The 17,030-nt window shown below is 45.5% G+C and overlaps 1 protein-coding gene across 1 annotated transcript in view; it reads left to right on the forward strand.

The window, feature by feature from the left end:
* Positions 1-1,762: 1,762 nt before the first annotated feature.
* Positions 1,763-17,030, forward strand: part of LOC149331781 (neprilysin-1-like) — a 48,468-nt gene continuing 33,200 nt past the window's right edge. The window contains exons 1-6 of the mRNA XM_089556874.1: positions 1,763-2,606; positions 2,707-2,851; positions 3,393-3,464; positions 4,453-4,485; positions 7,737-7,838; positions 10,691-10,869. Coding sequence (XP_089413000.1) covers positions 2,848-2,851; positions 3,393-3,464; positions 4,453-4,485; positions 7,737-7,838; positions 10,691-10,869 — 390 coding nt within the window. The 5' untranslated portion in view covers positions 1,763-2,606; positions 2,707-2,847. The remainder of the gene's footprint in view (positions 2,607-2,706; positions 2,852-3,392; positions 3,465-4,452; positions 4,486-7,736; positions 7,839-10,690; positions 10,870-17,030) is intronic.

The following is a 17,030-nucleotide window of genomic DNA, read 5'->3' on the forward strand; positions in this document are numbered from 1 at the left end:
AATACTAGGTCATTTTAATACAACCACTAGAAGCCTTCGTCGTGGCGGAAGACAACGGCATGGCTACAGCGGAACGCCGACTAACCCCGAGACGCGCGTTGGGTGAGCGCCTGGATTGCCACGGAAGCCGCGTCTGCCTGCCCGGTGGAGCGAGCGTTTCACCTACACCGAGTGTGAACGCGCGTTCGAAATGCGCGGGAATGCGCGGGTGTGACGGCTAGGGGTCCCACGGCGACGGCGCGAGGTGGAGGCCGGCTCTCTCATCCGATGTCACGTGGTGTGACGTCACGGTGTCCCGTGGCGTGACGGCTAGGGGTCCCACGGCGACGGCGCGAGTTGGAGGCCGGCTCTCTCATCCGATGTCACGTGGTGTGACGTCACGGTGTCACGTGGGGGTCCCACGGCGACGGCGTTAGTGGTAGCTCTAGCAATATGCTTCGCATAAAAAGAAAATTACAAGTACAAGTGTCAAAGTTTCAGGCAAAAGCTGAGAGATAAAAGTCAAAGTCACAATAATGAACAACCGCTCATCGGCAAGAAACAAAAAATAATACGGAGCACAGGTCTCAACAATGCAGGAAGAAAAGCTCAGACAAAGAAGCAACAGTATTACACAACCACTCATTGGTTAAATTCGCACTGTAAATACCTCATGCTTATTATAAGCACATATTCGAAGTCAGCTTTGTCAGAAAACGGTGACAGGTCTCCACATTGTGCGCTGATCGCGAGAAAAAATTACCGACGATTACGTTACTTCCTAATGCGAAATTTGAGCGCAGCAAATAAGCTGTTTCACCTTTTCGATAGATTGAGGCAAAGGAATCGAGCAACACATGTATGCGCTATCACAGAATTTTTTTTTTTATTTTTCACACGTATTCCTTTAACAAAGACTGCACTAACAGTTCTTGACAGTCATGAAGGAAGCTTTGTGGTCGGAGAAATAGAGTGATATATGTTCGAATTGGTACACCAATGCTTGATTCTGAAAGACGAGATCTATACAAGTGCCTCGCGAGGTTGTCACAGCCGTGGGACGCGTTACGAGCGAGAGGAACGGGATGTTCTCCCGCATAAGTGTTAGGAAATTGCTGTTTGTCTTTATGTCAACATTAAAGTCCCCCACTACTAACATCGGTGTGGATCGATGGACGGTTAATGCGAGTTGCAGGAAGTGCACGACGTCTTTCGTGAGTGCGGTAGGGGCGAAGTAGGCAGCTACTACCAGCAAGCCGTTGGGCAACTTTGCGGCGCACAGTTCGCCAACTTCATGTGACGTGCCAAACATTTCGACTGGTATTGCAGAGAGACCTGTGCGCAAGTAGATAGCGACTCCCGCCGCTCTGTTGTGGTCTCTGCGAGCACCACAGCAGTATAGGAAATCTATGATTTCGAGAGGCTCTTCGGGATCCATCCAGGTTTCAGCAAAGCAAAGTACAGAGGAATGGCGCAGAATGTGATCGTGGTGTACGTCCTTGGCATGTGCGGCAAGGGAGCGTACGTTAAGAATGTGGTTGTGAATGATGAATCAATTGCTGCCAGCGAATGACGCGTCCATTGGCTGTCTGCGTGTGTTACTGATGTGTGGTTAACATGTTAAGCTTCGCCTGTAAGAGTGGAACGCGACAGCGTCTTGCAACGCTGCCAGGGAGTCCACAGAACGCCATCGCCAATTCGGCTGTACGCCTTGCTGGACGGTAAATTTATTTTTTGAGGAAAGGAAATGTTCTCTCGCATATCTGGGTGGACACCTGCACCTCGCCGTACGGGAAAGGGGGAAGATGGGAGTGAACGAAGACGCCGTATTAGCTAGACGCGCCTTTGTTCATTCCAAACCATTCAGCTGGCATTACGGAGTGGCTAGCGTGCTCGTATCGCACTCCGGAGACCCTGGTTCGATTCCCCAACTCGACCAATTTCGTTCTCGGTTTTATTGATTTATGCGGTCTAACTAGAAAGGTTAATTAGGCTATTTCATATTTATATTATTGTATTTCTATCCATCGTGTTCTGTCATTAACCTGTCAATTGTTGGAACTGTCTAGGATGTTCGACACAACGTATATGAAACGAGCAACGTCTTACTGAGTGGGGAAGTGCGTGGTGGTGGAGGGAACGCGGCTTCGTACTTATCTGTTTTTTTCAGCAGCGTCTCCTTCCGCGGACGCTGTTGTCGCTGCGGCGCGCGTCTTTTCTTTTCTTCTGACCTCTTCATTCTCCTGTATATTAATTAGGCTAATTGATTAATTAAGCAATTAACTAAACTCAGTCCAACTTAGCTGCAGCATCACTATACGATCCCTTTGATTGGTTGCATGGTTACTAGCCAAAGTACAATTGACCCCATTTGAAATTCGCGCACTGTGACGTCACGAGCATTTCGACCAATTGAAAAGCGAGACATTGGGGGCGGAGCTGGTTACGAGGCCGACGCCGACGCCGACGACGACGCGAAACCCAGGAACGGACGCCAAAGAGCTGCGCTCTAAAAAGGATCCGGCAATGAAGACGGCTCCATTTGGGAAGCAAATGTGCCCCACGAATGCGTAGTGTTAGATCCATTTGTCAAGTGACCACGGCAACTAGATAGTGTTTGAGTCAGGGTAAGCAAACCTGTGTCTACCCAAAGGCCCTGGAATTGACTCAGGACTGCACGGAAATTTCACCAATGCAATCAACTTCTACCGTCCTTTTTCTTTCCAGCGTACCCTGTCCCGTGGCGTGGTCTGTGCTAGCGCGTGATCGGTGAAGAAGAAGTAGGTGGAAACCGGAGGAGCTACAGCCATTTTATTTGTGGCAAACCAACCAACCAACCAACCACCCAGCCACAGCCTATCCCCCGTCATGGGTATGTGTCTTGCCACTAAGGCAGCAACAACAGCCTCCCGAGTCCTGCCTTTCACCGCAGGCGTTGTCTGCCCTTGTTCTCTCCCCTTGCCCGCCGTCCTGACGCCCCGAGGCTGCGGGAGACATCCAAAGTCCAGGCCTCGGTCTTCTGCACAGTCACTTTTTCAAAGCTGCTTCTACGTTTCTGTTCCACCTCAGATCAGGCGAATGGCTCCTCCTGTGTTTTGTACATTTAGGGCTTTTCAAGGCCACCGCCACCTTAAGGCGGTCCTGCGCTGATATCAGCCTTGATTTCAACTCGTGGAGCTCGACGTTCCTCTAAGTTACATACGGGTGGTGCAGGTTTTACCGCTCTTTTATTAAGTTACGAAGCTAGTCTACAGTGCCGCGTTGCATGTCAATTAAATAGTCGCAGCTGTAGGAGAATCAGTTACATTTGCCCATCTACAATGGTGCCATCAAGCACCTTTCATCAGGAGGATATGTGTGCAAAACCGAGTTAATTTATTTTGCTGCCTTTTTGGGTGCGTCTTTGCTTTCAGAAGGCGTGCCAAGATACGAACGTACCATGTTCCCCAGCGCTGCTCCCTCTCCATATGAATCGACACCGTCGGGTAAGCATGGGCATCAGTCAAGATTAACCTAACTGAAAGGAAGTAGTAAGCATCAACGCATAGTATAAGGCCTTGTTTGTTGGCCAACGAAAGGACAAATTCAGAAGGAATGTTTGAGGGCTTCGCTTGTAAACACTATGTTGCGACGGAACCATGACGTCGGTCTTATACGTAACCACAGCCTTCACGTGGACTTTTATTGCGAAAGCAATACTACGCTAGGTTTTGAGCCTTCAGAGTGGTCCCGGCGGTAGTCACGTTTGACCTTTAGACGTCCTCCATTCTGATGACGCGTGGAGGCGCTCGCGTCTGTGACGTCATACCGAGGTGAAATCTGAGCTACCAAGTCGGTTCGTCGGCGCGGTCCCAGCGGTAGCCACGGAGCGCCGCAGGTCCCAGGCAGTAACAGAAGGAACTGCGTTTATTTATAGGAACGGAAAGGTGCCTTACCAACTCTGTGGTTTAGTGGACACCTCAATAGCCCTTCAAGCTAATTCCGGCGTTCATTGATGCGCTCTGACATAGACAGCGTTGTAGACTGCGTTTATTTGCAGGAAAGGAAAGGCGCCTTACCAACTCTGGTTTAGTGGACACCTCAATAGCCCTTCAAGCTAATTCCGGCGTTCATTGATGCGCTCTGACATAAACAGCGTTGTAGACTGCGTTGATTTGGAGGAAAGGAAAGGCTCCTTACCAACTCTGAGGTTTAGTGGACACCTCAATAACACTTAAAGCTAATTCCGGCGTTCATTGATGCGCTCTGACATAGCGTTGTAGAGTGCGTTGATTTGGAGGAAAGGAAAGGTGCCTTACAATCTCTGTGGTTTAGTGGACACCTCAATAACACTTTAAGCTAATTCCGGCGTTCCGTGTACCACTCAGTCAGGCTTTCGCCTTTCACTACTTTAGTCGCTAAAGTTGCTCGTAATTTGCTTTCGCAACCTTCCGGGCCTCTGCCAATATTTTTTTCTATTTTTATGGCTTGCAGGAGCTGGATACAGCCAACTAGAGGAGGCTTCGTGTAAGTGCTATCACGGCAGCTTCATGCGACAAGAATTGTATACTTGTGGGAATTCTGTCTCTGAATTTTCCTCTTCATCATCCGTACTTGTATCGTAGAGCGGGAATATCAATATAGTGCATGAACAACGCAAAAAAAAAAACAAGTACTTTTGCTTTTCGTGGTATTGTGAAAATGCCGCCATTTTGCGGCTGCTCTTAATTTCACTTGAAGGTCACAAAAAGTGCCCGATGCTTTCCTTTGTGTTATTCAGCTTGCTTTAAAAGGATGGTACTCCACATTCGTGTCAGTCCGAAAAGCATAACACTGTTTTTTTCTAATTTCAGATGAGAAAACTGAGTAAGTCATGGCTCAGTTTTTGATACCTGTGTGCCATGTGATTTTCGAAGTCTCCAGATAAAGCTGTCCAGTGCGCATTCACATACATTCGCCTCATACGACCTCCTCCGTATGGCTTCCATTCTCTGCCCACTTGATGCCAAACGTGTCACCTGGGGTCACACCGTGCAGCTGGGTGGCACCTTCGGACACGGGCTACGGATCAAACCATGATTAAATATACAACTTCAATGACACATACCCAAAAATTCTTGACTAGCGCATTTTGTGTTAGCGAGATATTGTTTATGAAACAAATTTTTTCCGGATAACTTAAAATTGCACGGTCAAATTCAATATATCCGCAGATCGCTTGTTAGGACACTTGTAAGTTTCGGCTCTATATAGTATGAAACGTGCCATCCTTTTTTTCATGGCAACTTTAACTACCGTGTGTAAGCTCAGGACGAACATTAAACGCAGAATTTCGCTATGCGTTGGAATATTCGACCGTTCCTATAGAATATGCTCTATTACAATATTCTAAACTTTCTTCACAATTATTGTCCAAATCATACAGCATTCGTTTTTTTTTCTGTGGCAGTCTTAACTACTTGGCGCGGAGAAACTTCGAAAGGAAGATTTTGCTACGCATTTGAAGGTTCGACCTTTCCCTTTCCAGTTAATTTATTCATAACAATTCCGGTACTTGGCCACAATATTCTATGAGAAAAATAGAGAGTAGATAGGCTTGGGCAGGACTTGTAATGCGAAGGCAACATAACCGGTGGTCCTTAAGGGTAACGGAGTGGATTCCAAGAGAAGGCAAGCGTAGCAGGGGGCGCCAGAAAGTTAGGTGGGCGGATGAGATTAAGAAGTTAGCGGGGATACTGTGGCTGGACCTGGCAAACGACAAGGTTAATTGGAGAGACATGGGAGAGGCCTTTGCCCTGCTGTGGGTATAGTCAGGCTAATGATGACGATGAGGCGTTCTCGCAGTATCCATAATCGCAGTTCCACGCTGACTGTGCAGGGACTTCGACAGCAAAGCGAGGCTCACTGTCATTGTCTTCTGCCTGCTTCTGGTAGGAGTTGTCGCATTGGCCATCTTCGTCTACGCTGGAACGATGGGCGCTGGTGAGGATTCAGCGAATGACATCGCAAATGGAAAAGTTTAATCGGCGCAGCTGTCCTGAGCGTCCTCTCTAAGATGGTGCGGGGCTGGAAATTGTTTGAGCCAAAAGCCGGAACACTTTCAGTGTAGAGTGATTTGTTCACCTGTGCAAATCCCCGAATTGACCTTGTGAATAGCGTACACACGCTGAAGCTCACTGTATGCGAACACTATGCTGGACTTCCGGTGCCTGCGGTAGCCGAATTTGAAGGTTCGCTAAAAGATGTGGTGCATAAGGTCGGTCCGCATATTGTCCCCATGATGTCCTTTCGTGAAGGTAGTAGAATGGCTTACAGTACTCAGAAAACACGGTTTATTGCCTGTGGCATAATTGCATTCGTGAGTTTCAAAGTCCATGAAGAATTAGAAGGAGGAAAGGGTGGCAACACAACCGCCTCTCAAGGACGATAGCTAGCAAATGCTTTAATTGCCACTGTCGGCATCGGTGGCGAAAATGAGCTTGGTCACACCAACGCTGATAGCGGCAGTAAAAGCCTCCTTTTTTTAGCCAACTTTAGAACTGCGGTATCAGCGGGTCACTTATATAGGGAATATTTAGCAGTGTCTTGGGCTTGTGGCAGATGTGTGAGCTTTATTAACGGGTACACATTCTCACTCGAAACATATGGTTTTAAGAGACTTTTTATGTATAGTTTTACTTACCAATGTCGGAGTGCTAAGATAGCGTAATTCTTTCTGATGTCGGCTGGTATTAAAACTGTCGCTAATTTCTGTAAACAAAAGAGCGTATCGCGTCATCACTAAGAGCTCTGTGATTGCGAAAGCAAGTGAAGAGAATATTGCCTGTTCCCCTTTATTTTCTTTTGCGTAAGCGATACGAGTGGGTGTGAATTCATGACGCACCTTATAGAGCCAATAAACGTACCACAATGCGCGCAAAAAGTCACCCCTTAAGTCTTCAGAGTGTGGCCCATGCTTCACAGAGCACCATGTGCTCACTAAGCGTTTTTGTTCGGTAGGTTCCCAACGCCAGCGTAAGCTATGACTAAGTCTTAGTGCTGGCCGCATGTGCAATGCAAAGGCTACCATTTTAAAGGGTAACAATAATTTACGGATGTCTTCGTAGGATATAGGGCGTGTGCACCGACGTCAAAGTGGACCGCCATTTTTGGTGCATGCAGCACGGTGAAAGGTTGGAGGTATATATAGTGCTCTGATTTGCACTGCTAAAGCAACACCCTGTACAACGAAATGGTGCCCGGAAAGTCCCGTGGATGCCTCGAAGACGAGGTACGCAAGCAGGACAGGCAATCGGCCCAATATTGCTGGTGACACTCTGGCGCTTTGTAGGAGCGGTCTTTGCCACTACGTTTCCAATACTGGGCCGACTATCTATGCTGTTTCCGTATCTACGTCACGTTGCAGACGACACTTACTGGGGCAGCGCACAGCTTCAGGAGTGAACCATGTGGCATCCGTATCTACGTCACGTTGCAGACGACACTTACTGGGGCAGCGCACAGCTTCAGGAGTGAACCATGTGGCATCCGTATCTACGCCACGTTGCAGGCGACACTTAATGGAGCAGCTAGCGCACAGCTTCAGGGGTCAATGTAAAGGCAGCTCTCAATAAGCAGACAAGATATCCCCCCAAACTTTCATCGCCCTCCACGCATCACAAAATGGCGGATATTGTGACGTCATGCTTGCTCCCTATAGGGAGTGCAAATTGGCTAGAGCAAAGTCGCTTGCGGACCTCCTATACTAATCTTGCCTGTCCTGGTGCGGTGTTATGCAGATGACAGCCGCGGTGAAGGCGTCGACGTAGAGGTGATCGGGAGCGAAGGGATTGGCGGTAGTTCCGTGCCCGCCGGAAGCAAAGGAACCTCGCGGCCTGCAGGTAAGGGGCGCACCTTTTCGCGGATCTAAAGGCTTTTTCTGTACGCTGCGTATTTCAGCCAACAAGAACGCAGTTTCAGTCACTTTGCGGAATGGTCATTGCTTGGGTTGCGAACAATTTGGTCGCGTCGTCGGTGCTTTCATAGCGGCCATGAAATTTGCTTGTTCGCGTGTAAGAAGGAACCTGTCGGCATTACGTCTCAAAAAAGGAAAAAGAAGTGAATCCTCTCGAACGAGGCCGCTTCGATATCTTGAGAGGAGGTTACATAAAAAGGACAGCTTTGGTGTATTACTTTAAGTGGAGAAAAATCGTTGCGAGTCAGAAGCGAAGGGGAACCTTGTAGAGGCTTGTAGTCATTTTCGTTCAAACTACTGGTACCTATTGGAAACTCGCTCTCAAAGTTGCTGCGAGGCAACTGTACTGTTATTTTTTCTGTGCGTCATCTTGAGTGTGCAGGCAGTTTTAACGTAATCGTAATCATCATCAGCCTGACTACGCCCCCTGCAGGACAAAGGCCTCTGCCATGTCTCTGCAATTAACTCTGTCCTTTGCCAGCTGCGCCCACCGTACCCCCGGAGACTTCTTAATCTTCTCCGCCCACCTAACTTTTTGCCTCCCCCTACCACGCTTGCCTTCTCTTGGAATCCACTACGTCACCCTTAAGGACTAGAGGTTACCTTGCCTTCGCATTACATTCCCTCGCCAAGCCCATTTCTTCCTCTTGATTTCGACTCGAACGTCATTAACCCGTTTCTGCTCCCTCATACACTCCGCGCGCTTCCGGTCTCTTAACTTTACACGAATAATTTTTCTTTCCATAACTCGCTGCGTTGTCTTTAACTTACGCTGAAGCCTCTTCGTTAGCCTCCACGTTTCTGCCGCATAGGTGATTACCGGTTAGAGCGTTGTATACTTTTGTCTTGAGAGATACTGGTAGATTACCATTCTTGATCTGAGAGAACCTTCTTTCTTCTAGTTATTTCCTTCTCCTGATCCGGATCAGCGGTCACTGCCTGGCCTAAGTATACATATTAAGGCGAAAGTATTTATTGCCTCATACTGTCGTTAGCAGACGCGTCGGCAGGAGCGTCGACAGACGCGTCGGCAGCCGTGTTGACAGACGCGTCGGCAGGAGTGTCGACAGACGCGTCGGCAGAAGTGTCGACAGACGCGTCGGCAGCCGTGTCGACAGACGCGTCGGCAGAAGTGTCGACAGACGCGTCGGCAGATTCGCCCGCCTTTCGGCGTCACTGCTTAAAAGGCTCAAGCTTCCAGCATGAATAAAGGCGCATCTAGTGAATGCATGGGCTTGATAAATAAAATAAAAGGAGTAAAGTCAAGAAAAGGAGAATAAAAAATAAAAAAAAGAAAATAAACAAAAATAAAAACAAAATAAAATAAGATGTGAAAATGCAAAAAGAAATAAAATTAAGAAAAGGAGAAAGAAAATAAATTGAAAAAATGTGAAAAATAAAAAGTAAATAAAAACAGATATTTGTTAGGTTGGGGCAACCAAAAGTAAATAAAAATAATATACCCCTGCCTGAATAAAAACAAACAGTGGCCACGAAACGCTTTCGCCTTGCAGCACTTTAGAAAGCCAAAGTGCCCCCTGAATTTTTCGCTTACAACTTCCAGCACCTCGCCACAAATTGTGAACTGTTGTTTCCTTGCTAGACTGTTGGTCATTACTTTGGCTTTCTGCGTGTTAGATTTTAGACCCGCCGTTCTGCTCTGCATGGGGTCTTAGTACCCGTGCTTAGCGCTGCACTGCTGAAACTTGATGAGTGACGCGAACGGTACGGTGCTATAATCTTGGGACGCGCGGATTGTGCCCTGTGGCAGACTTCAAGGGTGAAGGCATGCACCCGAAGAGAATACAATAGAAGTTGTACCAAAATTCGATTCCCATCAATCATGAATTGTTTGACTGTTTTGGGCGGTTTCGATGTTTTTTGGTGAGGAAAACTAGTATTAATTTCTTGAGGTAACTGGATATAAAATATAACATTTCAGCCGCCTCTCGATTGAAGTTTGTGGCGTCACTGCTTCAAAAGGACTCCGTGACAAATGTCTAAAAGTGAATGGTGGTGCTGCTTAGCTTCACGCATGAACCCCCCCCCCCCCCCCCAAAAAAAAAAAATAATAAAAAATAAATATATATCATGATGTCACCAAAGTTTGCTCGCGTGAATGGGGGCTGGTTGTGGTATTTCAGTTTGCTGCTGTTTTCTAGCTCATAAACGGCTGGTGTTCGATGAACGTACGCGCCCCGTTTTGATTATGACCGGGCAATAAATCGATACAGAGAAAGCTCAAGTAATCCTAAGCGGCTTTGTGTCCTGGCCTGTCATACCCTGGAATTCTGAACAAGCGTCTATTTAAGCTAAAAATTTTCATGAACGCAGTTTTTTCATGTATCGTAAGATTCCACAATAACAATATGTTTGCAGATCTCCCTTCGGCAGGCCTGCATGTTTTTGTCTACGACGTTTTCTGTATCGTCAAGCGTGTTTCCCGTTGGCTTTCTGTGACAGACCTAACCTAACCTAACCTAACCTAACCTAACCTAACCTCACCTAACCTAACCTAACCTAACCTAACCTAACCTAACCTAACCTAGCCTAGCCTAACCTAACCTAACCACTGCACACGCTTTAAAAGAAAGATTGCGCTACGCATCGAAGAAATGGACCGTTATCTTGAAAGCTTCCTTAACAGTTCCTTACAATGTTCCACACAGCTGCCTCTTAATTAAAGCCTTTGTCTGAAAATACTCGACTTGAATCCAAGGAGTACCTGCTCTCTGTCCGGGACTAACCTTCCGTCCTGTATCACTGTCCCACCAACAGTGACCACGAAGCGGGGAGCTCCAACGCCAGCACCTTTTACAACTACGCCCCGTCCGAGCGGCGCCGAAGTCGCTGCACTGTTATTCAAACAGGCGCTCAACAGGAGATATGCACCATGCGACGACTTCTACAGCTTCGTATGCAGTGCATTCTCAGGCGCAGAAGACGTCGTCTGGAAGGTGAGGTCGTTTTTGGCCGTCCTTTGTTGGGACATGCGTAACCAAACCAAAACTGTGCAGTCTAGGAGAGGGGGGGGGGGGGGGGGGGGCAAAAATTAACCTCCCATTTTTATTCGCCTTTAAATCTGTCACTTCAAAAATCATTCATTTTGCTAGCTTGGATTTTGAATTGCCATTTGTGAGTCATGTTCTGTGTACGTTGCGTTGAAATTAACACCTCTCTTAGGGCTAGTTGGTGCATACTTGAATTAGAGAAAAAGTAGCCCCAAACCATGCATGCCACAAGAAAAGAATGAGGACGAGACACAAGCGCTAACTCACAACAGAAATTTTATTGAAGCCAGGAAGCGCCTTATACACGATGAAGTTTCAAGGGGGAAAAAAGGTGACATGGATGAGAAGGTGAATAAAGGCAACCATCTGGGAACGCAGAAACAGGCAGGCAGCAAAAAATTGCAAGAGAAAAAGAGCAGTTACTTTCTTTCTTTCTTTCTTTCTTTATTTGTTTCTTAGAACGTGTCTAAGGGGGGGCCGAAGCTAAAGGCGTAACAACGCCTGACGGGGCCTCGGCCCCCCAATACAAATTCAGCACAAAAAAAAAAATATTAATACATTTCGGCAAGCGGGCACTGCACTTGTGAATCAAACAAAACATTTGCACATCTGATAATGAAATGTAAATAAATGCATAAAAACAGGGTAGTAGCAAGGCTAAAATAATGAACTTTGGAACAGAGAAAGCACAAAATATTTTTTTTTCTATCTGACTTCCTTCTTTCTAGTTGATAATACGCATGCAAAAACACACAATGTATTTACAAAGCAAAAGAAAAACCGCTTGAAACCAAAACATTTTTACACTCTTTTTTGAATACAGGAAACCTTTTGTAGAAATCTACATTGAAATCGGTTCTGTTCAACATCTTAATTGTTTGAAAGTTTAATGTTTGTCGTCCATAGTTTGTTCTTATAGCTGGTAGTCTAAGTGTAGGGTTTCGGATTGATAGCGAGATTAATTACCTGAGGAAGTTGGATAGAGTTTGTATTTATGAATCCATAGAAGTAACTTGAAATAGTACACCTGGTCGGCCCGGAGCATAGAATATTTTGTGAAAAGTGGTTGTGTGGGTAAGTTTCTGATGTTTCCATGGAAGTTTTCGCACATTCTTAACATTCTTTTTTGTAGGACCAATAACCTGTTGTAGTTAGAATATGTCGTTGTGCCCCATGTTAAGATGCCATAACATAACCTGGAGTAGAATAAAGAGTGATACAATTTTATTTTCAGCCACGTTGGTAATAGACTCTGTATTCTGCATATGCTACCCACTACTCGGGAGAGATCAGTGGTGAGCTTAAGAATATGGCACGTCCATGAAAGATCCTCAGAGAACCAGACTCCCAGAAATTTTTGGTCACTTACTTGGCTGATCAGCGTGTTTTCAAACTTTATATTCATTGCATAGGAGTCTTTTTTATTGATTGGCTTAAAAACGACATATTTAGTTTTGCTAGTATTTAGTCCTAGCCGATTCATTCGTAACCATGTAGAGAGATTAGAAAGGTAAGTGTTAACTGCTTCTTCCAGGGATTCATTTGACTGGGCCTTGAAGAACACATTTGTATCATCGGCGTACATTATTAATTCGGGTGAACTGGGTATTTTTGTTATATCATTAATGTACACCAGGAATAGCAGCGGCCCTAAAATGGATCCCTGGGGAACGCCATTCAGAACTGTCAATCTGCTAGATAACATTTCGTTAGCAGATACACACTGATACCGGCTGTGAAGATATGTTCTGATCAATGCCAGTGGGACTCCTCTTATTCCATATGTTTGTAATTTATTAAGCAGTATGTTGTGCTGTACTGTGTCAAAAGCTTTCCTTAAGTCTAGAAACAGACCAAGTGTCAGGTGCTTGTCTTCAATGTTTTCAATTATTTTATCTTTTATATTGATGAGTGCCTGTTCTGCAGACTTATTCTTCTGAAACCCATACTGAGCACTGCTAAATATATGATGTTTTTCAAAGAAGCTCGACAGCCTGACATATATGGCACGTTCGAATATTTTTGAAAACACTGGTAGAACCGAAATAGGCCTGTAGTTGTTAACATCGGTTTCTCCGCCACCCTTATACACAGGAGTTACTTTAGCAATTTTTAGTTCCTCGGGAAATTCTCCAGACTGAAGCATCTTATTTATAATGTCACTCAGTATCAGGCTAAGTGTATTTGCAACATATTTTATGGGTGGGACTTTTATGCCATCGACTCCAGCAGCGACACTATTCGACAGACTTTGAATTATGTTATATATTTCAGTAGGTGTCGTTGGTACAAGCATAATAGATTCGAGTTGCTGCTCTGATACCAGACTGCATATTTCATCACGAGCCTCTTCACACGAGCGTATGGTAATGAAATGTCTGTTCATTTCTTCAGCAACTTCCGTTACGGGAACTCGAACGCCGTCTTTGTAAATGTCTATTATGTCTTGTTGGTGGCGCTTTCTACCCACTACTTCGTTGACGATGTCCCATACTTTCCTAGAATCATTTTTTACATTCATGAACCTATTTTCAAAATATGTGTTCTTGGCCTTTCTTAAATCGGAATTTAATTGATTTCTAAGCTTCTTGAACTCCACAAGTACGCTTGTATCTTTGCATCTTATAAATTCGTGGTACTTTTTGTTCTTTTGCGTTATCCTCTTATATAATTCACGAGTGATCCATGGCTTCTTTATTTTCTTGCTCCTTGCTTCATACTCCTGCACAGGGAAGGCCGCGTTGTAGCATCTAGAAAACTTCTTCAAGAAGGCGTTATAGGCCAGATTGGCGTTGGTTGCTTCATATACATCTTCCCACGATTCTAGGTCGATAAGTGCTCTAAATCTCTGAAGGCCCTCCTGGTTGATTACACGGGACATAAACTTTCTAGGACGTAAGTCGCTTTTTACTGGTGAAGAAGTGAGGCAAAAAATTGGCATGTGATCACTAATATCATTGATTATAACTCCAGAAGTGACATGGCTGCAATACGTGTTCGTGATGCAAACATCTATCGAGGTAGCGGAGCCGCAAGCAATCCGAGTGGGCAGTCGTATGGCATTAGTACAGGCATGAAGATTCAGGACATTTTGAAATTCGTGTGCTTCTGCAGTTGTTGATATTGTATTTATATTTACATCACCAAGGATTAGGATGGACGAAGTGGAAGACTGAAGCAAAACGAGTGCATCATCTAGGAAATTTAAAAATTTTGATATATTACTCGCTGGCGGTCTGTACAAAACGCCAATTGCAAAATTTGATACCCTGACAAAAAGGCTTTCAACGTCGTCATCCATCCTTGTCAATTCATGCATAGTTTGGAAATGCAAACTGTTCAACAGATAGAGCGCAACACCCCCACCTCTCTTCCCCTCTCTACTTAAGCTCATAGATTTGTAGCCATCTATGTGGGGCGGTACATCTGTTTCAGACAGCCAGGTTTCAGTGAGTGCTAAGGCATGAAATTTCATTCCGAGTGAACCAAGAAGTAATTCGAAGTCATCTATCTTGTTTTTGATACTTCTAGTGTTTAAATGTAGTGCTGTGAATTTTCCCCTGAAATTTTGAAATTTTGATTTGAAATTTTCTGTGTCATAATAACAGCAGTGTACATCGGTATCCTCATCCATGGATAGCGCCATTGCAGATGTCTTTCTTTATGCCTTGATTCAGTTTGAAATTTTTTCAACATCGGACAAGCTGGCGATGCGTATCACATCAGCTTCTTCGTCCTTCCTTGCAAGTATTCTTCCGCCACGAGTCCACACAAACTTCCATCCCATTTTCTTCTTTTGAACGATTGCAGCGCGAAGCAGTTCCTTGTTGAAGGTGGTTAAATGCTCATTTATGAATATTTGTTTGCTGTCTCCAGCGCATTCCAAATCTTCTGTGGTGAGCTGCTTTTTCCTTGCCTTTTGCAGGATTTTGTCCTTCTTTGTTCGTTGCACAAAGCGCACGACAATGTTCTTCTCATGAGGTTTAAACGTAGGCACTCGGTGGCAAATGTCTATGTCTGAATCTGCTATAGGCTCGTCCAGTAAGGTCCCGATTCTCTTAACAACGTCACATACATCTCCGCTTTCTGGAACACCCCGTATCTCTAGATTATTCGACCTCTGGTATTGTTCCAGTTCTTCCAGCTTCTCACTCAGTCGGTGGTTTTCTGCTCTTAGTTCTTTATTCTCTTTGTGCAAATCGTGAAGCTCTTTGCGCAGCTCTTTCATTTCTTTTCGGAGTTCATTTACTCCATCGCAGGTGTCGCTACAATATTTGACGCTTTCCTTTAATGCCCTCAGGTCAGCTCTGAGCTCGCGTTTCATATCTTCCACAGATTTCGCGAGATCTTTCACTTCCTTACTCATGACGGAACGTTTTCGCGGCACAATGACTTAATGGCACACCTAAACGTCAGCGAGAAAAGCAATGCACAAAATATAGCAGTATGGTTGCTGTGTTCGGCAGCAGTGCGCAAGCAGTAACTTGTTTACAGAGTTATCAGAAACATGACACTTTCTCACCTGCACAGAATACAGAGCTGTTAGGTCCGTCGCTTATGCGCACCGCAGCCGAACTGAAGCTCGATGATTTGGGCAGGGTCCTTTTATAGATGAAGCCGGCACCGTCGTGTTCACGTGTCCACTCGACGCTTGTTCATGAAAATGCAGGGTGTTGTCTGGTCGATGTGCTCGCTGACTATCAGTGATATCCAGGCACAGCTGAAGCTTGACGCTGATGCTGCCAGATCCGGTGGACAGCGCCGCGCTTGCGCAGTGGAACCTCGTATCCCAGGGGCTGCACAGAATACAGAGCTGTTAGGTCCGTCGCTTATGCGCACCGCAGCCGAACTAGAATCTAGAAAATGTTCATAGGGTCCTGCGTGGCCCTTATCCTTTGCTGCGACATTTTCTTAAAAAACGTTGATCAATCAATAGATAAACTTTTTTATGGGGGGGGGGGTTAAAGCTTTTAGGTATGTGGACGATGTTTTAGTGCTTTTAATAAAGCAGACATCCTTCGCCTACCGCTCTAGAGTAGGCGAAGTTCAGAATGTTTTTGACAAACATGAACTTGGGCTCACTTTTACCCATGAACTACCCGACACTAACGTTTTACAGTTTTCAGACTTAACACTAACCTTCCTTGAAATACACGTTTGCGGGGGCTATTACCCGCGTGCAAAAAAAGATTTTTTGCCTTACGATTCTATGCACTCCAAGACCGTAAAAAGAGCAATAGCGTCGCATTGCCTAGAGTCTTCTCTCAAGAAATCGTGCGCACATCAGTTGCAAGACAGCTTTCAAAGTAAGATGAGCCGACTTTCGGTGGCTGGGTTCCCCTGCAATGCGTTGGTCGCTATTTGCAGACCCTCCTTCAAAAACTTAAGAACGGAACACGAAGAAATACCGCAGAGGATCGTTTCAGGACACAGAAGCCGCTAGTTGTGCAGTGCGTATTCAAAAGCTCGCACAACTTGAGGGAACTGGCCAACATTTATGGCGTGAGTGTCGTCTTTTCGGCTTTAAACAAGCTGGAAAAGTTGTGCCCACGAATCTGCAACTCAAGAAAGCGGGGTTGCCAGATGAGACTCCGTATACCAAGTGTTCTGTAGGAGTGGTCTACGCTATCCCCTTAACGTGTGGGAAGTTTTATGTCGGCCAGACTGGCCGCTGCATCAACGAGCTTTTGGGGGACTATACCAGAAATCTATCAGATTTCAAATATAATTACGCACATTTGGTTGCGCACGTAATTAGCTGCGACGGGTGCGAGGCGCGGTTACATGAGACGAAGATTCTTGACGAGAGCACCGATAGAACTGCACAGGTTAGTCTAGAGGCAATTTACATAAAGAAATCTGCCTGTAGGTGTGTCAGCACTCCATCTTTATCTCTTTTTGCCTCGCTGTTCAATTTTATAGATTCTGCTATCGAGTAACTGCTCTTTTTCTTGTGCGATTTTTGGCGGTCTGCCTGTTTCTGCGTTCCCAGATAGTTGTCTTTGTTCACCTTCTCATCCATGTCACCCTTCTTTCCCCTTGAAACAACCGTATAAAAGGTGCTTCCTGGCTTCAAGAAAATTTCAGTACTGAGTTAGCGCTTGTGT

This window comes from Amblyomma mixtum, chromosome 8 (genome assembly GCF_055824585.1).
Source record: "Amblyomma mixtum isolate Tamu chromosome 8, ASM5582458v1, whole genome shotgun sequence".
Lineage (NCBI taxonomy): Eukaryota > Metazoa > Arthropoda > Arachnida > Ixodida > Ixodidae > Amblyomma > Amblyomma mixtum.